This window comes from Pteronotus mesoamericanus, unplaced genomic scaffold (genome assembly GCF_021234165.1).
Source record: "Pteronotus mesoamericanus isolate MK-2021 breed Mesoamerican mustached bat unplaced genomic scaffold, CSHL_Meso_final scaffold_137, whole genome shotgun sequence".
In the NCBI taxonomy this organism is placed as follows: domain Eukaryota; kingdom Metazoa; phylum Chordata; class Mammalia; order Chiroptera; family Mormoopidae; genus Pteronotus; species Pteronotus mesoamericanus.
Genome location: NW_026555306.1, coordinates 5329331 through 5353277, shown reverse-complemented (window position 1 = coordinate 5353277; position 23947 = coordinate 5329331). Strand labels below are relative to the sequence as shown.

At 52.0% G+C, this 23947-nt stretch overlaps 2 protein-coding genes across 4 annotated transcripts; both read right to left on the bottom strand.

Moving 5' to 3' along the window:
* Positions 1–94: 94 nt before the first annotated feature.
* LIN7B (lin-7 homolog B, crumbs cell polarity complex component) lies at positions 95–3507 on the bottom strand. Of its 2 annotated transcripts, none has more exons than XM_054588702.1 (6): positions 3441–3507; positions 2912–3030; positions 2568–2681; positions 1739–1948; positions 541–704; positions 95–204 (listed from the first exon to the last, which is right to left on the bottom strand). In XM_054588702.1, the coding sequence occupies exons 1-6, from the start codon at positions 3475–3477 to the stop codon at positions 183–185; spliced, it is 666 nt and encodes a 221-aa protein (XP_054444677.1). In that variant the 5' UTR covers positions 3478–3507; the 3' UTR covers positions 95–182. The 2 variants fall into 2 exon arrangements, with proteins under 2 accessions (XP_054444677.1, XP_054444676.1); XM_054588701.1 differs by having other exon boundaries at positions 2568–2639.
* Positions 3508–7657: 4150 nt separating this feature from the next.
* On the bottom strand, positions 7658–23449 carry SNRNP70 (small nuclear ribonucleoprotein U1 subunit 70). 2 transcript variants are annotated; one of them, XM_054588699.1, is made up of 10 exons: positions 23180–23449; positions 22258–22414; positions 20614–20676; positions 20447–20501; positions 15449–15513; positions 15227–15289; positions 14543–14624; positions 11280–11381; positions 8552–8639; positions 7658–8442 (listed from the first exon to the last, which is right to left on the bottom strand). In XM_054588699.1, the coding sequence occupies exons 2-10, from the start codon at positions 22402–22404 to the stop codon at positions 7818–7820; spliced, it is 1290 nt and encodes a 429-aa protein (XP_054444674.1). In that variant the 5' UTR covers positions 22405–22414; positions 23180–23449; the 3' UTR covers positions 7658–7817. The 2 variants fall into 2 exon arrangements, with proteins under 2 accessions (XP_054444674.1, XP_054444673.1); XM_054588698.1 differs by having other exon boundaries at positions 7658–8469; positions 23180–23448.
* Between the last annotated feature and the right edge of the window lie 498 nt (positions 23450–23947).

Here is a 23947-nt window from a genome sequence, read left to right as displayed (position 1 = left end):
TGAAAAGAGCTTCTTCAAGGCCTGGTCTCAAACTCAGTTTCCCTTCCTCCCTCCCCCACATCTCAAGACCCAGAACAGACACACAAACACTCAATGAGGTTCAAAGATCTTTAAATAAGGAGCAGGTGACAATAAATACTGTACAGGAGATGGGGTGAGCAGGGGGGTGCAGATCTGTGGTTTCAGCCTCTGGACTCCAAGGACCTGCAAGGAGGGTGAGGAGAAGGGAGCCAGGCTCAGGGTATGGGACCTGGGGATGGAGAGGTAAGAGCTAGGGGTTGGGTTGCAGAACCCAGGGCTCAGGGAAGTGGGTTGAAGAGTTTCCAGATCTTGGAATGGGAGTCAGCTAAGAATTCCCAAGGGGCTTTACCCAGAATGGCTTGGGTGAGAGTCTGGGTCAGGGGTAAAGGGTCAGGATCCCAGAAGAGGAGCCATGGCTGGGGCTGGCAATCAAGGTTCCAGGAATCGCTGGCCTGGTCCGGCAGTCTGGGGATAAGGGAGGTAGTGGAGGCCCCAGGGGAGTGGTGCCAAAAAGCTCACGAGTAGCTCTGGTGCTGCTGGCGCCTGCGGGCAGAGCGCATCTTCTCAAAGCGGGCTTCCATCTCCTCCAGAACACGAGGTGTGTAACGCACCACCAGCTTCACTGAGCCCTGGGCCGCCTTCAGCAGCTCCACGGCCTTCTCGTGCTGCTCACCCTCAACACTCTGCAGGACAGTGCACAGACAGCTGGGCCAGCGGCCCACCGCCCTCACCGGGCTTCCACCCCTGAAACAGGACCGTTAGTGACCTGCCTCCAGCCCTGAAGTGCCAAACCCCAGGTCCTCATGTGAGAGGCATTAACTCTTGGCTCAGTGTCCTCCCTCCAAATTTCCCAGGTTCCCCCTGTCAGGGACAAGTCCCATAAGCCCTCAGTCACGGAGCCAGACCTCTAGGGCCATCTTTATCACCTCCTTCCCCACAGTCTGCTACTTCCCAGCCCCATCCCTCCTGCCCTGACTCCCTCTTCTTCGTCCCTACCACCCTGGCCCCCGCTCAGGCTTCATCCTCTCCCCAGTGGACTCTCATTCTCTGGCCTTTGGGCCTCCAGTCTCTCCCCTCAGTCCACCCTCCCCCCACAACCCCAGAGCCTCAAAGCAGTCTATCTACACCCCCAAGCTGAGCCTGTCCTTCCTTTACTCACAGCCCTGCCATGACTCCCCAGAACCGTTGAGACAAAGTCCCAGCTTCTTAGGCTGGCACTCAGGCCCTACAAAGCTGGCCCCAACCACCCATCTAGTTGTGCCTCCGTCTAGTCTAAGTAGTGATTTGAACGACTTGCATGGCCCAGCCCTCCATCAGAACCAAGTCCTTTCTCTTTGTCTCACAGGAGTGTCACAGCCCCCACCTCCAACACCCTCCGAGAGTAACACCTTCTCCACCTTTTTTGCCTGGAGAACTACTCATCCTTCAAAACCCAACTCAAATGTCCCTGCCTCTGCAAAATGTTCTGTTCTCTACCCTGGTCTGGTGCCACATCACAATGATTCTTGCTTCCTCATTATTGTCTCCCTGGATTAGGTCTATCTCCCTCATCAGAGAGGGAGTTCTCGAAGGTAAGAACAGAGGCCAGCTTTCCTCAGGGTCCACAGCAGTGTCCAGCACGTGGCTGGATACAGAGGCAGTGCTTAGTCAGCGTGTGTTAAATAAATGCCGGAAACTGTGACCCTTCCCACCAGCCCTGCCTCAGCTCTCCACTCACCACACCATTCACAGACAGCAGCTGGTCCCCACGCTTGAGGCCTCCGTGGCGGTCAGCCACACCTCCAGGAATGACACGGGAGATGTAGATAGGCGAGTTCTGCTCCTTGCCCCCCATGATGTTGAAGCCCAGGCCCTCGTCCGTCTTGGGCAGCTCCACTACCCTGGGATGTGCGTGACCCTCACTGGCTGTGAACGCGGCAACTGTGGCCTGGGAGAGAGAAAGCATTGGGGAGGGTCCCCTCCATGGTGGCCCTGTAGACAGGGGTGGAGGATCTGGGGATAAGGGAGGGCTATTGAGGCCAGACAGCTCTTCCCAAGCATGAGGCGCCTGCCACAGTTCAACAGAAGGTCACTCCCTAATGACCGCGTGTCCCTATTGGTTCCCTTTAGATGGTTCAGACACGTCAAACAGAAAGTCTTCATTTGGTGTGAATGTATCTTGACTACTCAACACTTGACAGTCTCATTTTTTAACAGAGAAAAACAAGGCATGGAAGAAGCTGAGATCTCCCAGGAAGCAGTGAGAAATAGCACCTGACTATAGTTTAATCAGATTTCGGTGTTTATTGATATTTCATTGTTTTCATTGTATAGGTGTTTAAGATTATCTCCTTGTCCGGCATGCAGTACTAGTTTCAATTTGTAGTTGCTAAAGATGCCTTTCTTTATATGACATTTAAGTTAAAAATATGAGATTTCTTAAGATAAATTGTAAGTAATAGTAAGGGTGGTACAGAGTTTTGACAAAAATCATGAAGGAGGAACCAGGAATGACTGACATTAGAAGCTCCGTGGATGCCACGGGCAATGGGGTGGGGGGTGCCTACCTTCGCTGTGGCGTGGGCCCGGATCTCGGCGCTGCCAGTGATGTCCAGCGTGTCATAGAGCTGCTCGTACACCTGGTGAGGACACAGCAGCATCACGGAGCCGCCAGCCCCCTCCTCCCTTCAACACAGGAGTTCAGGCCTGCAGACTCTCCCACCCAAGGAACCATCCTGCCCCCGCAACCTGGAGTCAAAGGAAACTACAACTCCCAAAGAATCCCGGACCTGACGCACGGGCACCTCAAGGCGGGCTGCCCCCGGCACTGCTGGGAGGCGTAGTCCCGGGGCTCGGGGCAACCAGGAAGGTGGTGGCTGCCGTCTGTACCCCCGTGCCGCGCAGCGCTCACCTCCCGGATAGCAGAGCAGAACCGGCTCTGCAGGACACGCTGGAGGGCCTGCAGCTTCTGCGGGGGCAGCTCCCCGCTGCGCTGGAGCCGCTCGAGGAGCTCCACCGCCCGGGACACATCTGCGGGGCGGGGGCGGACGCGTAGACAGAGTCAGAGACACCAAAACGCGGAGGAGCACCGAGAGATGCGGCCAGAGACCGAGGAAGGGCGAGCGCAGACAGACCCCAGGAAGGACAGTCGAGTCCCGGTCGGACACCCGCGGACACCCGGTGGCAAGGGCGCCCTGCGTCCCCAGTATCCCCATACACACCCAGGCAGGGGTGTGCAGCGGGCGCCCCTCCCAGGCTCGCTCGCCCACGGACCCTCCCACACCCGACAACAGCCAGACTCACGACGCCCCGCCCCGCCCACCCCCGCCCGGTCCGTCCGCCCGCCCACCCACCGCCCGGGCCTTGCCGGGGGAGGGGCGGGTCCGGCGGTCCGGGACGCTGGACGCGGCCGGGTGGGCAGGGCCCCCTGGCGCGCTTACCGCGCTCTAGCCCCAGCGGCTCCACCAGCGCAGCCATGTCAGCGCCGCCACTGAGAGCCGCCTGCCAGCCCGGTCACCAGCGAGGGGGGCGGGGCTTCACGAGGCCACGCCCCTGGCGACGGGCGCCCCCTGTGGAGGCGCCGTCCCGCCTGCGCTTCGCTCCGGGCGCTGTGGCAGCCACACCTACTGCCACTCCCGTCTGGCTACCCTGCCCTCAACCCCCATTGGTTTGTCCTGTTTGCGACCCCTCCTATTCAAGCATGTGCCCCTCCTTCCATCTCAGTCTGTCCTGCCCTCCAAACCTGTCTGCCTCCTCTATCCCTTTTGTCCCCGTTCACTGCACAAACGTATGTTAAACATCTGGGCCCAAGGTGATGGACACTGCCCCATACCATGGTGGAGAGGAGGTAGACAACCAACTACGACTGCGTTCAGAATTGGGAGGGGGGATGATCATCTGAGAGGAAATTAACAGAGTCCTTGAAGGTAAGATCAAAAGGTGGGATGTGGGTCACTTTCCAGGCAGAAAGAGCCCACGTAGCTGGACAGCAGAGTAAGGAGTGCAGTGGTTTATGATGACGAAAAGGTAGGCAGGATACAGTTTATGCACGGACTTGTGAGTTGGCACATGCATGTTGACGATTTTGAACTTACAGTAACTTCAAAGAGTAAAATGTGACAGTCAAATGTGTAGTGGAAGACCATTGTGGCCACCGCCGTCTGCTGACTGGATTGGATGGGAGCAGAAGTGGAGGCAGGGGACCAGTCTGGAGGCTGAGTCTCCCTTGAGGGCTGGGACCAGGGTAGAAGTGGAAAGGATAGGTGGACAGACTTGGAAATGTCTCGATGTATCTTAGTGACTCACCGTATATGAGGACTAGAGGTGGAGAAGGGATATGAAGGTGCTTGTGGAGCCCTTTACTCAGGTTGTTTACGCTGGAGGAGGGATATTAGATATTTTGAATTTGAGGAGCCTTGTCAAGCACCCAAGGCCTGCCAACATTTTTGAGAATTTGAGCAAAGGTGGTAATGAAAATCATAGGAGTGAATAGGAATGCTGAAGACTATAGAAGGAAGAGGACCTAAGATTGAGTCACCAAAACTCCTAACATTTAAAGTCTGGAAGAAAACAAAGAATGGCCAGAAAAGAGGAGGAAAGTCAGGTGAGAGAAACCATGAGAAAGGTTTTTAAAAAGAAAATAGGTGGCTGTATCAGATGCTATAGAGGGGCCAAAGAAACTTAGGAACTGTGGTCTGGCTGTGCCCCACCACTGGCTGGGTGGGGGTACAGTCTGGAAAAGGGCTTTTGCAAAGTCAGAGGAAGTATGGAAGTTTTCTCTCTCCCTATCTCCTTCATATTATTTTTTTCTACTTTAACAAAAATAATCTACTTGACTTTTTAAAAGATTTTATTTTTGGAGAGGAAGAGAGGGAAACATCAATGTGCGAGAGAAGCATCAACTGGCCGCCTCTCGCAGGGCCCCCAAATGGGGGCCTGGCCTGCACCGCAGGCCTGTGCCCTGCCTGGGAATCAACCCTTCGATTCTCAGGCCAATGCTCAACCCACTTAGCCACAACAGCCAGGGCTACTTACTTGATTTTAAAAACAAAATTAAGTAATACAGAAGGGCTAATACTGAAAAGTACCAGCCAGTCCTAACTCTGCCCACTGCAAGAGGCAATTTAATAGGTGTTTAATCTGGTAGTTGCTTCTGTATCTAAGTAACTTGTGATTTCTCAATTTATCAATTTTAGTTGTAATATATTATATAACATATTGATTTTCTGCTCTTACCACCTTTCCCCTTTCTTCCCACAGTAGTTTTATGGTACCAGTTTTGAGATCAATCAATAAAGTGCTTACATTATGTCTTAAGTATTGTACTTACTGTTTACTGTAGAGCCCAGGTAGTGTCCTGTGATCCCATTTCCTTTTCCTTTCTTGAAGAGCTTCCCCACCCTCCCCACGTGGCTTGTTTCTTTCATTACATTCTCAATTTTTTTCCAACTCTCTATCACAACAGGTATGTTACTGAGTCTTCCTTTTAGCCTGAAACTCCTCAGAAACTTAAGTCCTCTGACCCCAACCTGCATCTCTCTAGAAAACTGCCATGCTGGGACTTTGTCCACTGCTGTGCTGAACTGTGTTGTTTCCTATTTTAAATCCCTCATTTGGAAGTATATTCAGTTAACTTCCTAAAAAGACCTTTAGATTTCTCTTTCATCTCATTTTTATTCCCCTAGCACTTCTAGTGTTAACAAGATGTGTCAGCTTATCTAATCAACTACCTAATGCACCTAAGCTATTAATGTCTGTAATTTTCCAGTTGTAAAATTTCCATTTGATTTTAAGATTCTAGGACTGTTAAAATTTTCTCCATTTTTTCCTTATTTTGATTTTGTGAAGTTTTTCTATGATAACTCCAACATCAGAATCATGCCTGCATGTTTCTATTGTGTTCTCTCTCTTGGTTTTCAGTAATTCCTATCATCTAACATGCCTGATGACAACTAGATGCTGAACATTGTGTACTAAAACTCGAGACTCCGAATGATAACCTTCTCAGAGGGTTACTTCCTTCTGGAAGACAGATCTAAATCTTTGAGACCTGGTGTATTTCACTTGTAGCCTTACTCCAATATTGTCGCACTCTGGTGATCTCAAGCACAGCCATTCGCCTTGGCAGGCCTTGAGCCCTAAACTCTCCTCCCAAGATATCCATGGCTACTGATTTCTGCTCAACTCCTTAGCTTCCATTATTACTTTCTCACGAGAACCTTGGGTCTTGCAATGAAAATGAGCAACTTATTAGTTGGCAAATACCTTGACTGTATAAAGATTTGGGAGCTCAATGGTTCCACATGGAACCTTTACTCCCAAGCCCCAGCTGTCTGGTCCAACCTCCGAACTCAGCCCTACAGAACTGCCACTTTGTCTATTACCCCATGTTAAATTGGCAAATGTCAAAGAAAAAGGTAGACATGAAATTCACCTGTGTGCTTTCCTTTTCTTAGGGATCAACTGCCTCAAAGTCTCACCTACATTGGTTACCCTCTAACACTTTTCACAAGTTGTTGTATATATTCTATTCAGTCTTTATAACTGGTCTGTGCCAAGCTAGAAGTCTTCATAGCCAATCCCTGAAGTCTAGTTGCAGCATATGAGATATCTATAAAAAATATACTAGTTAGAGGCATTAAGTTCTCTTTCATTCCCTAAGTTGTTTCTTCCAGGACCAGGATCTTCCAGGATCTTATGGTCTCTTGTTGCAGGACTTTTTCAAATGCCTGATTTGTGGTTGTTTCTGAAGACCAAGGCATTTAGAAAGCATACTAGGATCCCTGAGCATGTCAGTCAGATGCAACTGACACACTGTCTCTGGGTTATCAGGGCAAGTTTTTATTTAGACTGAAAAACTTCAACATTAAAGTAGGTCCTGGCTTTTATGTTCTAGGCAGCAAATGTCCAGCTCCCAGGCATCTTGAGTGCCTGGGAGAAACAAAGGGCCACTGCTGTGTTCAAAGTCCACCTTGTCTCTTGTCCTTCTTATACTTGGGAGTTGAAATCTTGAGCCTCTAGGGTCCAGACTGGCTTCCTTCTCAAGGGGCCATCAGACTGAAGTGTTTTCACCACTGTCTTGCTTAACCTTTTATCCAGGAATGTGCTGAAATCTCAACTGCTGATGGAACCTCTTCTGTTTCTTGCTTGTTATGACTCTATTGTCATTAGGACATAGCAATTAAAACACGGTGAACCTGCCATTATAAACTGTAGGTGGTTTTCCATCTGGCCCCGTGTGGACTTCCCGCTCCACCCAATCTTCTCATCCGTGTGTCTCGCTCTCATGGTTCTTCACCCTTCTCCTGCTCTCCAATTCAAACAGCTTCCCCTTCACACTTTCAAATTTGCAGCTTCCACTGAGTAATCAAATACCTAAAGCCCACCTGCTCTCAACCCCCAAAAGCTAAGTTAAAAGTTACATGTGGAAGAGGTTAAAAAAAGGAGGGGGGACTTGCACAAAGGGATTAAGGATCTTCACAGAGTCCTTCCTCACCCCATTTTAAACAACTCTGGTGTACTGAGATATCCCTAGCCTCAGGCCGTAAAGCTCAGGGCGGCTTGCCTGCCCTGTAACACAAACCGAAGCAGGGTTATCAAGTCGAAAGACAACCTTCTATGGAAGATGTTAAGAGCAGTGAAGAAACCAAGGTGCCCATTAACAGGAAATTAATTTTATTTTTAAATCCAAGGAACTAGAACAAATAAGGAGACTCCTACCCTTGGCTGGCAAACTTAGGTGGTGACCAAGAAGGCTGGGGGGTAGAGGATGACAGCAATGGGATGGGTAGGAATACGTCCAAACAAGTGAGGCCTCTTCACTCTGGTGCAGCCTCCATCAAATACCCGTTCTCTGGAGCAAGATACCCGTCGCCTCCCTCAGACTCCATGTACATGTCTCGGCTGTCATTGCCCAGACCCTCCAGCCCGTTGTCCTGGCCACCTCCACCCCCACCTCGAGCCTCATCCCTGCCTCGTTCACCACCCCGCTCCCCCCGCTTGTGCTCGCGATCCCGGTCTCGGTCTCGGTCCCGGCGCCGATCCCGCTCACTCCGGTGGCTGCGACGTCGTTCCCGGTCACGATCCCGACCCTTCTCCTCTGGACCATCAGGGCCATCTGGACCCAGCTCCCCAGGAGGCCCATCATCAGGAGGTGCATCACCAGCCTCAGAGGGCTCTGCCATGTCGCCACCACCTCCACCACCACGCAGCTCCTCCTTGCGCTCCCGCTCCCGTCGTGCCCGCTCACGGCTTCGGCTGCTTCGCCGCTTCCGTTCCCGGTCCTTGTCCTTGCTACGTTCCCTGGATCGCCGCCGCTCATCCTTGTCGCGACTCCGTGAGCGCCGCCGCCGGTCCCGAGAGCGGGAGCGTCGCCGTTCTCGTTCCTTGTCTCGCTCGCGGCTTCTCTCCCTGCGCTCCCGCTCGCGGTCCCGGTCCCGGTCCCTGTGGGGAAGCGGGGAGGGGCCCGGCCTGGATGAGGTGGGCAGAGGTGTGTGGCTGGGCTCCCCCAAGTGACCACCCCCCTCCCCAGGAAACCACTGCCCAATCTTACCTCTCATCATAGCGGGAGGTATCGTCCCGGCCAGAATGCCGGATATTCACATCAGCCCCACCTCTTCTGGTACCACCGAGGCCACCTCCTGGAGGTGGGGCAGAGGAACAAAGCGTCAGCCCGCACAGGGATGAGGGATGGAAAACAAGGAGCATCAAAGACCAAAAGGAAGGACGCCATCCTTCCTGGTGTCTATGGGGCCCAAGAATAGTGAGGACATTTTGCCAGCACAAACTTAATGAGACATGTTTCACAGAGATTAGATGACTTCCGCAAAGTGCTGGCTGGGAATTGCCTGTCATTAGGCTCCCAAGCTCTTAACCAACGTGTACTGCACACAGCCTCCGTGCAAAGTCTCCCTTGTTTCACCTCATTTTCATCCACACCCGAAGCCACAGCAGTCTGTCTAATTGAAAATGTGATTTGCCTTAGGCCTGCGATGGCTCCCTGCTGCTGACAGTTCAAACTCCTGGTTGAGTGGCTACTGGTGCACGCAGGAGCGGGCCCTACCCATCTTCCAAGGCAAGGGCCCCAGCCCTTCGTGTTCAAGGCATTTTTTCAATATTCTCATACTCCCCATCTCCTTCCTGCCCCAGTTCTGGGGTTCACACACCTCTTTCCCTGGAGTCTCCTCTTCCTCCTCCTGTTGACTCCTACTCACCCATCACACGTTAGCCCGAACATCACTTCTTTAGATAGCCATCTCTGACTTACCAGATCCAGCTGTTTCCCCCTATGTACTTATAAACCATACACAGTTCCTTTTCGGAACTTCAACTGCGGTTTTGAACTTTACGTGTGTGTGCGCATAAGTTAATTAGCACCTGCCTCTCCTGGCAGCCTGCAATACACCATGAGAGCCAGGACTATGCCTGGCTTTGATTGCTGTAACCGGCACGGGGCACAGCATCTAGGACATAAGGAGCATGTGCAGGAGTCAACTGATTGAACAACCCCAAGGGGCAGCGGGTAGTCCTGTTCTTCAGATGGGGAAACAAACTCAGACACAGCCACTTGCCCATGGTGACATGGTAAGGAAGGTGTAGAGCTGGGACGTGACACTCAGCTGACTCCACGCACTCTCCTGTGCCTCAATGCCCAGAAGAAAACTTCAGTGAGGCATGAGGAATGACTTAGTAGCAAGAGTGAACAAAGGAAAGAGGCTGCTCAGCTTTAAGAGATATTTAAATAGAGACAGGCAACAGATCGGGCGCTTGGTATGTCACAGGTAAGGGGGACAATAGGCTAGTGGGTTTTCTTTTTCCCCATTTTCAGGTCCCAACCCAGCAGTGGATCAATCATTTGATGAGTTGCAACCAGTATATTTAAAAAGCCAATGAAACAGAATACAGTATAAAGTGCTAGTATGCACTGCCCACAGAAAAGATGATTGTTCCATAAACCTTGTTTGGGTTGTATGCATGTTCACATGCATATAGTGAGGCAGGGTGTACTGGGTATCACCGCCGGAAAGTCTGAATGCCAGCCGCACTAATAGATCCTGGGATTCCAGGATTCCACCACAAGAGAAAACAGCAGACTCTGAAGAACTCACAACACCGAGTGAAGCCAGAGAGCAAGTGAGAACCTGACTATCAAGTTCAGAGACTCAGCATGTGAGTGTGTGGTCTACCCAGCACGGCAAGTGATGCGTGACAACAGCACTCTGGGAGGCAAGAATAAGAGCAAAGGGTGTTGGACTCACTTCGGGTGTCCGCGGCCACTTTCTCTGAGAGCTGTCACTCACCCTCACAAGAGTCAGTCCTCAACAAGCGTGTTTGGATAGCAAGACCTCAGCTCCAGGTGCAGGCCAATGCTGGGCCAATCAGATCCACCCACCCCGAAGCATGGAGATCCACTCAGGACTGGTGTAAAGGAGCGAACTGTGGACCAACACCGTGGGCCAGTGGGGGGAGACACAGAAAAGACCAGTCTGCATGGACAGCGGACAAGGCAGAAGCAAACTTCACAGATGCCAGAGGCAGCTCTTGACAGCTTTCAGTTCTGGCTATCAGATCTTCCCGGGGGGCCATTGGCATCACATGTTCCTGGGCCCCAAAAGACACTCCTATACGGACAAGGCCCTTTTATCCTTTAGGAAGCTCAAATATACTTCTGAAACTTGCAAACACACTGACCTTGACTGATAGAATGAATGACAACTACAGACAGTGAGAGGGACTGAATGCGGGAGGCTCTGAGGGCAGAAACTATGGATGTCTTGCTCTTGACTATAGAAAAGCCTTTTACACAGCTGGTGATCAAGTATCTGTTTGTAGAATCAATGAGTGAAAGAATAAACAAAAACAAAGAGAATGTGGATAAGACGGACATTTACAAGGCCCACCACGTGGCACTTGCCAACCTGGGCATTTGATGCTGAGCTCAGTGACCTCTGAGATTATTCCCACTTTCCAGGACGAGAAGATTGAGAAAGGAAGAGAGAAACGCCACCAGCTGGTAAACGGCAAGCTGGCAATTGGTCCCAGACTGGCCTCTGCAGGCCAGTGCTCTTGTTCCCACTCAGTAATCCAGAATAAGATAGACAGCAGCCACAGAACAATGATGAAAAGAGAGTGAGCTAGAGAGAGGGGGGAACACGTGAGCAGCCGCAGGGCAGCAAGGAGAGGAAGAGAAGACAGAAAGCAGAAGTGGGTGCAGAAGAACGAGGGGAGAATGAAGCCACCGAGCACACGCCCAGAGCCCGGCATGGGCAGGACGCACTTACCCAGCCGCCGGGGCCTCCAGCCCTTCACGGTTCGGCCCCTCTCCACATCCACAAGGACTCTCCTGCCGTCAATCTTCTTGCCGTCTGCGTGCTTGTATGCGGCTGCAACAGACGTGGGGAGGGGGGAGGGGAAGGAATCCCCAGAGGGTCCTCTAGTCAGGATGGGATCCAGCTCCGCAGCACCCCCATCCCCATCTGTCCCATCAAGACTCTCGCACTTGCACACACACGCTCACCACACAACCAGGCAACTGACAGCCAGACCAACCCTCTCCCAAACCAGGGAGGGGCCTGCTCCATCTCAGCGCCTGCTCCCGTATCACCCCCCAATCACCATTGGGGGGGCAAGACCACACCCAACCGCCATCCCCCGCGGCTCCCAGGTCCTTCCTACTCCCAAATGACAGAGCAGCCCCCTCCCACCAAGGCGGCCAGTCGCTGCAAAGAAACCGAGGTTAACTTAAGGCTGGACTCTGCTGTGGTGGAGGCTCCTCCACAACCCCAGGCATGCACCCTAGCGCATCACGCCGGGGGCGGAGGCCCAGCTGGGCGGCTCCACACCCCAGTTCACACCGGTTTTTTGTTTTTGTTTTATTTTTGTGTGTGTGTGGGGGTGAGTAAGGAGGGAACAGACATCAGAACAGAGAATGAACCAGAAGGGATGGGAGAAATCTTTAGGAGATGGCAGGGAGCAGAAGGGCAGGTTATGATGCTCCCATGGGGCCCGGAAGGGCCCTGAACAATAGGCAGGGAGAGGAAAGTGGAGGGAAGCATGGGAGACGTGCGGTGCTACTGAAAATTCCTGCCTTACCTGAGACGACTGACTGCCACCCAGCCCCAGGCTCCACCCCATCTCCCCCTCCACATCCACAGCTCAACACAAGCTGGGCGGCTGACGCCAGCCTGAGCCTCTCGGGAAGAATGGGGAGTAGAGGGGGAGATGCAGGGAGGCATGATCCTGCTCTTGGACAGGGCACAGCAAAGGGCAGGCCCAGTCCCCTGGCCTGTCTTACATGGGCACTGTAGGAAAGGCCAAAAAAGTCCGTTTCCCACCCTCAGCCCTGGCCTAGGGGGTTGTCCTCAACCAACCACAATACCCTGGCCCGCCCCAGCCCGCTCCCCCCCAAATAACAACCAGAGGAAGAGAAAAAGGTGCCATTTACCGATGCCGGCCTTGCGGGTGTCCAAACCGAGCGGGATGGGGGGGGCTCGGCAACTCCTGGGGGCCTGGCGAGGAGGCGGGCTTCCCGGGGGGGGACACGGGACCGCTTACCTGGAGCCCCCAAGCTTACCTGAGCACGCGCACCAACCCCCCACCCACCACCATGGGGTGAGCTAAAGCTACAGGGCAGGGAAACGGGGGGGCTCTAGGGAACCACCGAGAGGGAGAACCACATCTCCTGCACCACCTGGAGACAGGCAGACGGAAGTGGTGGACCCCAAAGAAACCTCAGGGAGGCCTTGAAAGAGGGGGAGACAAGGATTAACACCAAGTCTGGGAGCTCAAAAGCCCTGGGCCCATGTTGCTTAAATTTACAGAAAAGGCTAGGGAGGCCTTAGCCAACCTGTCCGCCCTCACCTTCTCCCTGAAAAGTCCGTGACAGACGAGGCACACACCCCGCGCCCCCTCAGCACATGGAGTGACTCTTCCGCCTCGAACTCTGCACTCCCTCCCACCACCTGCCTCAGCCCAAAGGCTGGCACACACGGAACAGCCTTGGGGGTCCAGGAGATGGAGTGCTGCCCGTGACCTGAGGAGGGGCCGCCTGGCCCCCGAACCCAGAGGAGGGTAGTCAGGGAAGGCATTGTATGGAACGGGAAGTCAAGCATAGGAACCCTGCTCTGGTTCATTATCCCAAACCCCACGAGAGGCCCAACCCCAGAGTAACAGCAAGGAAAACATGTAACGTGTGTACTTCTAGGCTTCTCTCTCTCTCCCTCTCTTAGGTCTCTAGAGAGTGGAAGGGTCTGAAGTAAAATCTACACCACCTTCAGCTGTTCGCAGCCTGTCGCTCGATCCCCCCCACACCCCAATCCCTATTTCCATGCACTCTGGAGAGCGGCCGGGCACCACAGCCCCTTGAGAGGCTTCAACCATAGGAAGACAGAAATGGGGGAGAGCACCCCAAATCTAGCAGCCAAAAAGATTTTCCAGGGCCACCACAGTGACAGCCCTGCAGAAGGCTTGGGGGCAGGGAGCCAAGGGCTGAAGGGTTCCGCAAGGAGCCCTAGCCCTCACGTGCCCCCTCTTCGGTATTCCCACCACCTTGCCACTAATGTCATGGAGCCAGGTCAGTCGGCGGTTGGATCGAGCCCAACTGGAGAGACCAGCTGCCTTTCCCATCAGGGTTCACCCTTCCCTTTCTGGGATCAGCAAGATTATCGGAGAACATGTGGGTCAGGAGGGACAAGGGCACCCAAACAAGGAAAAGGTTCTGGGTGCGGGGAGACTGAAGGGGTGTCTGGGGATGGGAAAAGGGACACCTCGCTGCTCCTGAGCTGCCTGGCTAAGCTGGGCTGGTGTGCGGTGCTGAGTGATCTTACCCATGATACAAACCCTTATACCAACCATACACTGAGGTGTTGTAAGGGGAGCGTAAGCATCAGCTGCAAGCCAGCTGCGTGGTGGCTGCAGTGACAATAAGAACAGTCAATTAATATGGCGGCCCCTGGACACGCCGCAGCCATGCCCGCCCCCACCCACCCATCCCTGCCCATGTGGACGCCGCCGCAGCCTTAAAGGGGGCTTTGGAGTTGTGGGGACAGGCGCTGAACACGCCTACCAGCCCACTGCCTGCTGAGAAACAGGGTGGGGGCCAGGGGTGGGGAGGCGAAGGGTCGGGTGGCCCAGCCCCAGCTCTGCTGGAGGGAAGAGGAGACTGGTTCAAAAGCCAGTACTCATTCCAGCCTGGCTGCCCCCAACTCCGGTGGGGGAAATGGGGAGAGGCTCCCCAAACTCCGACCCCTCCCCCCACCTCCGGCTGACCCCAGCCCCCACCCTGTTCCCTCCTTGCCCCTGAGGTTCAACGTGTGACACTTACCTCCCCGGGTTCACACACACACACACACGTTGTGGGGAATTTTGGTTTTTGTTTTTTAAAAAACACGTATATAAAAAAAAAAAGATATATCAGAAACAGAGGGAGGAGAAGAGACATTGCTAATGTCAGGTTTGGCAGGATGGGAGGTGGGGACAGACAACGGGAAGGGGCTGGGGCAGCAAAGAGAGGGTCAGAGGGCAGGCTCAGTCGGGAGGTACTCACAATGCATATCTCGCTCATGTTCATACTCGATGAAGGCATAGCCTCGGGGCTTTCCTGACCGCTTACTGTAGACCATATGTATCTGGAGGGTGGGCGGCGGGGCAGAGATTAGTTCGGGCACAGGGAAAGCTCACCCCGTCATTCACACAGCCCATGTGCCAGGCCCTGGGCTGGATGACGTCCAAGACAGATGCCTCAGACCTTGTCTCTGTCCTTCAAGAACCCAGGGCAACTGATTCTACTGGTGCTGGGCTTAGCAGTTTACGTGCACAATATCCTCAAGCCCTCATTATTGGCCCATGGTATTTAAGTGACTTTTAAGTTAAAGGAATGAATGTCAGTTAAATATAAAGTTTGGGTCTAAAACAGGACTCAGCAGATATTTTCTACAAAGGGCCAGAGGGCAGATATTTCCAGCTCTGAGAACTCTGCCTGACAGCAACAGCAGCCACCACAGTAAACAAATGGGCCTGGCTCGATACCAGTGAGGCATTGTTCACTAACGGAAAGTTTGTAGCTTGCCCACCCTCACTCTGAAGCAATAAGCAGCCATCACTTCTTAAATTTTCTTCTGCTCCCCCAAGTCCGCCATGCGAGCCGAGCACTGTGTCCTAGGGGCTGGGAGCCACCCTCTCCCTCTCTCCGTGTTCCCCAGTTCCAATGCTCCTGCCCCAGGCCACTTACTCTTTTGATGGGTCCGTACACCTCAAATTCTCTCCGGAGCTTGGATTCTGTTGTATCATAGTTCTACAAAGAGAGAGACACCAGGTTGAGTAGAAGTGAGTTGTCTCAAAGCTGACCCCTCAGAACATTCCTGGGACCCAGCCTACGGTCCTTTGCCCCACACCCAAGTTCTCAGCAGCCCAGGTTCCAGACTCCACTGGGGCTTCAGGACTGGGTACTCACCACTCTAGCCACAAAGAGAGTCTTGAATGCATCACCCTGAGCATTGGGATCATTGTGAGGATCCCCTGTGCAGGAAGAAGAGAATTTGTAAGTAGAAGGTATTAACAGTCTCATGTAGCAAGACAGATGCAAGCGGATGGGCAGTGAGGCCCATTACAAGGAAGAAAACTGTGGGTGACTTTGGCATGTCCCTCTGAGCCCTGGTTTTCCTGAAGCACAGCAGCCTTTACCCAAGTTGCTGATATAGGCTGATACAAATAAGGGACAAGGCTGACTTCAAGCTGACAAAATGGGTGCTGGCTGCCCATTTCAGACCTACCTATCCGAAGGCCCTGTCCCTCCCAGCTGCAAGTAACTAAACTTGATTGGACATCTCTGAAGAGGCAGCCTGATCAGGGAGGGGCTGGGCTTCCTCCCTCACTGGTAGGGCCACACTGCCACCCACTGGCACAGACCAAAACTGCAGCCCACACGGAAACCAATCGGGAGTGGGAGCTTAGCAGAGTTCAAGCCCTGCTTTCCTCCCAAAGCCCTGTGACCTCAAGGAAGAACGCAAGGCTTTGGCTACCGGCTTCTGGAGCTCACAAAAAGCCGTTCAGATTTTTCCTCTTAGTGTTACTACCGCAAAGCCACTGGGGAATAACTATCTCCACAGACAAGAGCCAGAATCTGTTACAAAACTAACTGCATAGGTGCTTCTGATGGGTCAAGCCTGGGAAGAAGTCCTTTTCACCCAGTATGGCAGCCCCAGCACACACATTGGCCCCTGACTCCTGCACAGAGAAGAATACAGGGGACCTGCCATATTCTGGAAAAATATGAAAAGAAGTAACATTAATATTGAACACAGATTATGGGACACTGTGCTAGACACTGAGAATTATTTATTATCATTTTGCAAATCGAAACAAAAAGAGCCCTAAGGCACAAAAGAGGGGGAATCCATGAGTAGCGGGCTGATCTTACAACCCAAGTGTTCTAACTTTAGCAGGCCCTCTTGCTGACCCTCCCTCCCCCGCACCCCGGCACTAGCTCCTCAGAAGGTAGTCTGGGGGTTTTGCAAGAAACCAGAGAAATAAAGTAAAAAATCTGTTTCCTGTGAGAGGGTTTAGCTGCAAACACAAACTAAATTTCAGATGATTTTAGGAGATTTCTTAAAAAGCAGAAGACTGAGCCCAAGTTGAATAGACTATCTACCTGGAAACTGATGATACCACTCTATCTCTGTGCTGCCCCCTTAAGTTCCTCACCAAATCTCATCCCTCTGGGCTGTAATTTTCTGTGCCCAGGCCTCTCAGTCTGAACTGGATCGCTCTCACCCATTCACCCAACAGATATCTGTTAAGCACTTGAATGTGCCTCAAACTGTCCTAGGTTCAGGGCTTCAACAGCAAACAAGACTGTTCGTTTGCGCCTTGTGCTCTTGTAGCTCATTAATACCAATGGAAGGAGGCTGATAGTGAACAAGAAAAAGAAACATCTAGTTCTAACAGATGACGACATAGCATCTAACAGATGATGATATGAAGAGTTTTAATGGGAAAATCAGGAAAGGCCTAAGATGACAACATTTGACCCAAGTGAAGGTGTCACGGCAGTGACAGGAAGCACACCTTGCCAACACCGGGCAGTGGGTGGTCCAGCAGGTGTGGCAGGAACGCCTCCATGTGACCACTGATTGCCGCATGGGGCAGCAGGTGAAAGCCAAACAGCAGAGCCAAGCTTCCTCACTGGAGGCAGGAGGGGGACCCACCCCGGGCACACTGCACAAGTCTGTAATTCTAGCTTACCCAAGGGACCCAGAGTATGACTCTAAAAGTAAAGGCTAGCGCAGACGAGCCAACAGCACCCCTGCTACTGAAGAAAGAGCACCTCAGCTGAACGGCGGCGGCAAAGAAGCTGGCTGGCAGTTCCCCCATCAGCATGCACGTGCGCACCCACCACCCACCGCACTCTGTTCTGCTGGCAACCCTCCCTGTAGGAAACCCTTGGAGATAAGGATTATCTAGATAGCAGCCCAGAGCCGGGGCTCAAAGGGCTATACTGTGCAGATGAAACCTCATTAGACTTTCAGATGGCAGAGAAGTAGCTCGAACCCCAAATCTGGGTAAGCGCACTTGGCCCTGACTAGCCTCCATTTTCTTCATTTTAAAAACAAGAGTAATAACCCCAGCTGCCCTTGGAAGTTGTAAGAAATCAGTAACATGACGCGCATCAAGTGCACAGCGTGCTTCTCTAGTTGGCGAAAGACATCCTCAGGGCAGAAAAACCCGACTGCACTTGACCCATTCTTCTCTTTTCTATCATGGAAGAGTCCGAACACTTGAGGAGGTAATGAACAGCAAAACGAACCCCATGAGCCGGCTTCAGTTATCACCACATACACAGCCACACTTACTTCAGCTCTACCCACACCCTACCAGAGTATTTTTAAATGTTTTATTTACTTTTAGAGAGAGGGCAGGGGAGGGACAAAGAGAGAGAGAAACATCGATGTGTGAGAGAGATTGATGGGTTCTCTCTTGCACGTCCCCACACGGGGACCCAGCCCACAACCCAAGCATGTGCCCTGACCAGGAACTGAACCGGTCACCTTTCGGTTCACAGGCTGGGGCTCAAACCACTGAGCCACACTGGCCAGGACCCACCAGAGTATTTTAAACCAAACTCCCCTTATACCACTCTAGTTTCTAACAAAGACTTTAAAGAAAATCGTAACCACAGAACTGTTGCTACCCCTTAAAAAGTTGACATTAATTCCGTAACCTGAGATTCAATGTTCAGATATCGTCAATTGTTTTAAAACTCATTTTTATACTTAGCTCATTTAAATTAGGATCCAAACAAGATCCAAGCTTATCATTTGGCTGATGTGTCTTTTGACTCCTTAACCCACGTGGCCACTCCATGCCCCCCACCTTTTCTTGACACTGAAACCCTGGGCTAGTGTGGCTCAGCGGAGTGAGCCCCAACCTGCACTGAAAGGTCACTGGTTCGATTTCCAGTCAGGGCACATGCCTGGGTTGAAGGCCATGTCCCCAGTTGGGGATATGCAAGAGGCAACTAATCGATGTTCCTCTCCCTCTTTCTTCTTCCTTTCCCCTCCCTCTAAACATAAAAGTCTTAAAACAAACAAACAAAAAAACAACAAAAAACAGAAAGAACCTGGATTACAAGTTTGTCCTATACAATTTCCTACATTCTGAATTTGGCTAATTGCACTCTCATAGTGTCCCTTCAACATGCCAGAATCCCATGTTCAAAGCGTGGAAAACAACTTCCAAGGCAAGAAGTGACTTATCCAAGGTCATATGGCTGTTAAGTGGCAGAGATAGGATTAAATCTCATGTGGGTCAGACAACCAGGCCTATGCCCTAGCAGCAGACCTGAAAGACTCCCAAGTTAACTGCTACCAACAGTTCTGCTCACCATGTCCTACAGGAGCTGGGACACAATGGTGAGCAAATTCCATCCAAACCCTGCCTCCCTGGAGCACTTCTGAAGCGGCAGTGTTGAGATGGGTATTTATCACTGCATCCCTCTGCAGACCGAAGTGACCAACCTGCACCAGAACTTGGAGCTTTCAGTGTGTAAGGGGACTTGACCTGAGCAAGGAAGTCAAAAAGGCTTCCTTGAGGAGTGACGGCTGAACTGAAATACGGGCTCTTACGCATCAAGCAAGGCTTCGCTGACCCTGGGGAAATAGCCTGGGCAAAAGCCCAATAACAAAAGGCCATCTGGCAAAGATGAGGTATGGGAAGAGGCCAGGGCGGTGGGGGGAAGGCGCGAGCACGGTGAGGAGCACGGTGCATAACGAATGTAGAAGAGTGACCAGGAGACTCTGGTCTTTGTGTTGAGAAAAGGATGCTGTTAGCAGAGAAGAGCACACTCAGACTTGTACTTTAAAAAGACCCACAGGCCCTGCTGGTGTGGCTCAGTAAACTGAGTTGCAGCCTGCGAACCAAAGGATTGCTGGTTTGATTCCCAGTATAAGGCACATGCCTGGATTGCAAGCCAGGCCCCCAGAAGGGGGTGCACGAAGACAACCACATACTGATGTTTCTCTCCCTCTCTCTAAAAATAAATAAATAAATAAATAAAATATTAAAAGAAAAAAAAAAAGATGGTAAGACCCACAGAACGTGGCAGGCACAGAGATGGAGGTAAAACAGACCATCACTGTGTGTCCAAGCAAGAGGAAACCTGGGTGGTAGGGGATGCAGAGAAAAGAGTCAGAGTTGTGACACTTAGAGAGTGGGGAAGGGGAAGATGCCAAAACCAAACGGGACAGCAACAACAGGCGTCTTGCAAAGCTGGATGCCCAGGTCTCAAGGAAGAAAACATCGAAAAACCACCAGGTTGGTGGGGAGGGAGAATCCTGCCTGTGGTTTGGACAATGGGTCTGTGATGCCACTGCGGCCTCAGAGAAAGGACAGGAAGGCAGCCGTGGTGAGAGTCGGGGCTCAGAGAGCTCTCAGCTACATGCCCCTGTATTCAGATGTCAGACATCTGCATAAGCACCCTCAGAACCCTCCAGGCAATAGGAGTGGAAGAAGTGATTGGGGCGGCGGGGCGGGGGGCACATAGGACAAACTTGGTCTAAGAGGGCCATTTAAGGTTGTAAAATCTGGTTAGTGACTACTATGGTGCTCCCAATTCTAGTACCTGGAAAGGACGGAACATCCCCAGCCCAAGGGTCAGGGAGCTCAGGTGGAGCCACGACTACCTCTCCAGCCAGGACCTCGCTGCCTGAGACTGTGAGACCCAGCTGGGCGGGAGCAGCCACTCCAAGGACACTCCCCTAGAGTATGCAGCCCCAGGTACCAGGGCTCTCCCTTCCTGGTGCTCGCTTAAGTGTTCAAATAAACATAGTGCTTGGCAAACAGTGGGGGCTAAAAAGTGAACTAACAACCCTACTTTCCCAAAATAGTGTCCTGGCATTGACGTAGGGGAGAGAAACACAAGGGGAGAAAAGATGTGGGAGGAGCAGAGACTTACACATTTTTAGCTCTGTCTCCACTTCCTGCTGTCGCCGCTCAATCTTTTCCCGTCTCTGTCAGGAGAAAGGTAAACAATTAAATGAAAATAGAAGTGCCCTGATATCAAGGAACATCCCAGGGAAAGGGACAAAAAAGACACAGGGCCAGGAGAGAAAAAGTACATACCTTCCTCTCCATGCGTTCCTCCCGAGTTTCTGCTCGTGTTGGGGGAGGGGCATCTCGAGGGTCCTGGGAAACAAGAAGAGAGGTGACAGGGTGGGAGGAACTGCGGGAAATGGCAAGGAACGCCCACCCAGAAAATGAGACACTAAGCATCTCAGCATTGCAATCCCACTACCACCACGCAAACAAGGACCGTTCCCGGACCAGTGGATGTGGGGGAGTGGCATGGACCAAACCCTGGTTCATGGACCAATGTTACCAGCCAGCTGTCACTGGTGTGTGATAAGAGAAGTACAGAAATCAGCAGTAACTAGCCTTCAGGAACTTTAGAGCAATCTGACAGGGATGTTTTTATACCTGTAGAACTTAATAGAAATTTTTATCTTCTGTTTCTCAGTCTTTCTTTAAAAATGCTAGAAAAACTAAAATCATTCTTTTGGCCCTGGCCGGGTGGCTCAGCTGTTGGAGTGTCATGCTGTATACCCAAAAGGTTGCGGGTTCAATTCCTAGTCGGGGTGCGTACAAGTAGTAACCAGTTGATATTTCTCCCGCCCTTTCCTTTCTCTCTAAAAAGATCAATACACATATCCTAGGGTGAGCATTTAAAAAACAATAATTCTTTTGTGTTTATCAAAAGCCTCAATCTGCTCTTTCCTTTATCATAGATTGCAATTTGGATCAAGCCTGAAGCAAAAGGACCTGAAACTGCAGTGCTCAGAAGCCGACAACAGGACACCCTCTGGGGGCCAGGGCAGGTCTCACCAACCACTCATTAAATAGTAACTGGCACATGACTACATGATCAAACGGTGCCACTGGACTGTGGTCATTAAATTAGTTTAACTGGCTAATAACATTCCCCACGTGCTGGTTCACTGAGGGTGGCATATCCTACTAAGAGCCAATTTTGTGTTCCCTCTCTGCTAACTTAAGCTCTGCGACTTTCTCCGTCTCCTGCTGCCCTTCCCTCTTCCATGCCCGAACTTTCCGCCTCCAACTTCTGGCTGCGTGCCAGCACTTCTAAGCCTGCTCTGATGCACCTGAAAAAGTGGATGTTGTTAGCCCAATTCTACAAATGAAAAAAAAATGAGGCTCAGGAGCCTAAGCTGTGTATTTATGTTTATTCTGAAGGTGCAGAGCTGAAAATCGCAAGCCCGTGGCCTCAACCGTCCTATCGCATGGCACTAACCTTTTTTGAACATCATCCTATTACCGTCAAAAATGCTAAATACAATAACAAACGCCGCTATCTGCTGACAGCCAATCCTCACAATATACGTTTTGTAGTTAATTCCCCATCAACAGCCTGAGAAAAATGTTATCCCTTTGCTAAAAATGAAAACACACACACCAAAAAACCCCAAAATGCAAGAGGGTATACAATTTGTCCAAGGTCACAAAACTGATAAATAGAGGTTGTCTACCAAGAACCACCTGACTCCAGAGCTAGTTATTGAATTTTCACAAAAACCCTACAAGGGACATATTTTCAACCCCATTAAGACAGGGAAACTGAAGAGGAGAAAGAATAAATCACCTACCTAAGTCACAAAGCTAGAAAATGGCCAGAGACTGGATTCCCAACTCCAGTACCACCGCCCCCAACCCCCAGACCCCAAACCACTCACGTCTGCTCAGTGAACTCACCTCAAACTCTCGGATGTAGGGCGCAATGCCACAGTAAGGTTGATTGTGGTGTTTTTCATGTGGCAGTTTCTCCAGGGGTGGCAGGTATGGGATGGGGTCACGGGGAGCAAAAAGGGCCAGGAGGTTGGGCGGCAGGAACTGAGTCATCTTGCCAAGTCTGAGAGCAAAAGCGAACAAGCCTCATGTTAGGTCGGTAGAGATCAAGCCCCTACAATCCCTTCACTCCCAAGAAAAGAGGGTGACGGGGCAAGGCCTCAGCATTAAAGCAGGTTCTGTAAGGGCATGGAGTGATCCTGTGTCACAGAGAAAAGCAGTTAAATCTGAATGAGAAAGCAAGTTCTTGGGAGAGGACTGTGTGAGGGTGGGGCAAGGCCTGTAAAAGAAACGAAAACTGAAAAAAGGTTTCTGAGTAGCTAAATCTCAAAATCCTGAGCAAGTAGCTGAGGGGCTCAGAGGTTCTCTGGGGACTTATGGGGGAAATCAAGGAACCTGGCGAGGGAAGTCTAGAGCAGTGGCAGCTGGTGGTCCCACATGTTGGAGAACAAGGCAAAGGTCGCAGGAAGTCTCCGAGCAACTGGAGGGGGTCATCATTAGGAAAACTCTCAAGCCAAAGGCTTGTGGGTAATAGATCTAGGCCCCACCATAGGCGAAAGGAATTATGGGTAAGGGTCCAGGACGCCGCGGAGACGGGGAAGAAAAAAGGCAACACACCGCAAGGGCCTGTGGGTAAAGGACCGCGGGAGAGCAGTAAGAGGGCCTAAGTACCCAAAGGACTCTGGGTAAGGGGCGCAGAAAGGTGCTGTGGCTGTGGCTGTGGCGGTGGCGCGGGAAGGGGTTCGGGCGCGGGGAAGAGACCAGGGCCCATCGCAGGGGCTTATCGGGAGCAGCCCTGCACCCGGTAAGGCCGCTCAGTCACACTCACCCGCCGCGCGGCGCCCTCCTCGACCTGGAGACGGTCCGGGGACTCGCGGCGGCTGCGGCGACTCCTCAGCAGTAGGGACTATTGCTCTGGCTTCGACTCCAGCGGCGTCTACGTCCGTCTACCTCCGTCGCCCGCCCAGCGCGCGCACCAGGCCGCTGCTGAGGAGCCCGCGCGGCCACGGCTCGCGACAGGAGCAAGAGGTGGAACCGGTCTCAAATCCCTCCGCCGCCGTACTGCGCACGCGCCCCGCGAGTCGAGACCTACCAACACACAGGGACCGAGCGCCGACGCGAACAGTGCGCAAGCGCGAGGCCACTGCCCCGCCTTCGAGCACCTTAAACTTCTTTGCCGCGGCAGACTAGATTCCGTAGTGCGCAAGCGCGATCGACAGCAAGCATTGCCCACTTCACCTCGCGATCTGGACTCCAACCGCTTCTGTTCGCGAGACTCTACTCGATGCACCGCCCCTTTCCCCTAACACACTTCCCGGATTTTTCGCGCATGCGTGTATTAAGTAGTTTGATGTACCCCTCCGCCTTCTGGCAAAGAGTCCCTATGTGAATAGTGTGGTAACTTGTCTCACATGTTAAATGAATAACTGTTCCCTGAGTGCCTGATGTATGCTAGGCACTGTTTGGGAATATAGCACTGACTAAAGCGAAGTCTTTTTCTTCTTGGAGCTTACATTGTATGGGAGAACAATAAAGGTATTTAAAAGAGTAAATAAAATTTCTTATGGAGGCCTGCATGATAAAGAAAAATAGAGCC

Excerpts from the sequence above, each read along its gene's own strand:
- LIN7B (XM_054588702.1), bottom strand. The coding sequence starts at position 3,477 with ATGGCTGCGCTGGTGGAGCCGCTGGGGCTAGAGCGCG. Across the intron at positions 705-1,738 it reads TGCTGTCTGTGAATGGTGTG|AGTGTTGAGGGTGAGCAGCA; the intron begins GTGAGTGGAGAG and ends ACTGTCCTGCAG. Across the intron at positions 205-540 it reads CAGCAGCACCAGAGCTACTC|GTCCTTGGAGTCCAGAGGCT; the intron begins GTGAGCTTTTTG and ends CCCTCCTTGCAG.
- SNRNP70 (XM_054588698.1), bottom strand. The coding sequence starts at position 22,404 with ATGACTCAGTTCCTGCCGCCCAACCTCCTGGCCCTTTTTGCTCCCCGT. Across the intron at positions 15,514-20,446 it reads GGAGACAGAGCTAAAAATGT|GGGATCCTCACAATGATCCC; the intron begins GTAAGTCTCTGC and ends CTTCCTGCACAG. Across the intron at positions 8,470-8,551 it reads ACCTCCCGCTATGATGAGAG|GCCGGGCCCCTCCCCGCTTC; the intron begins GTAAGATTGGGC and ends CACCTCATCCAG.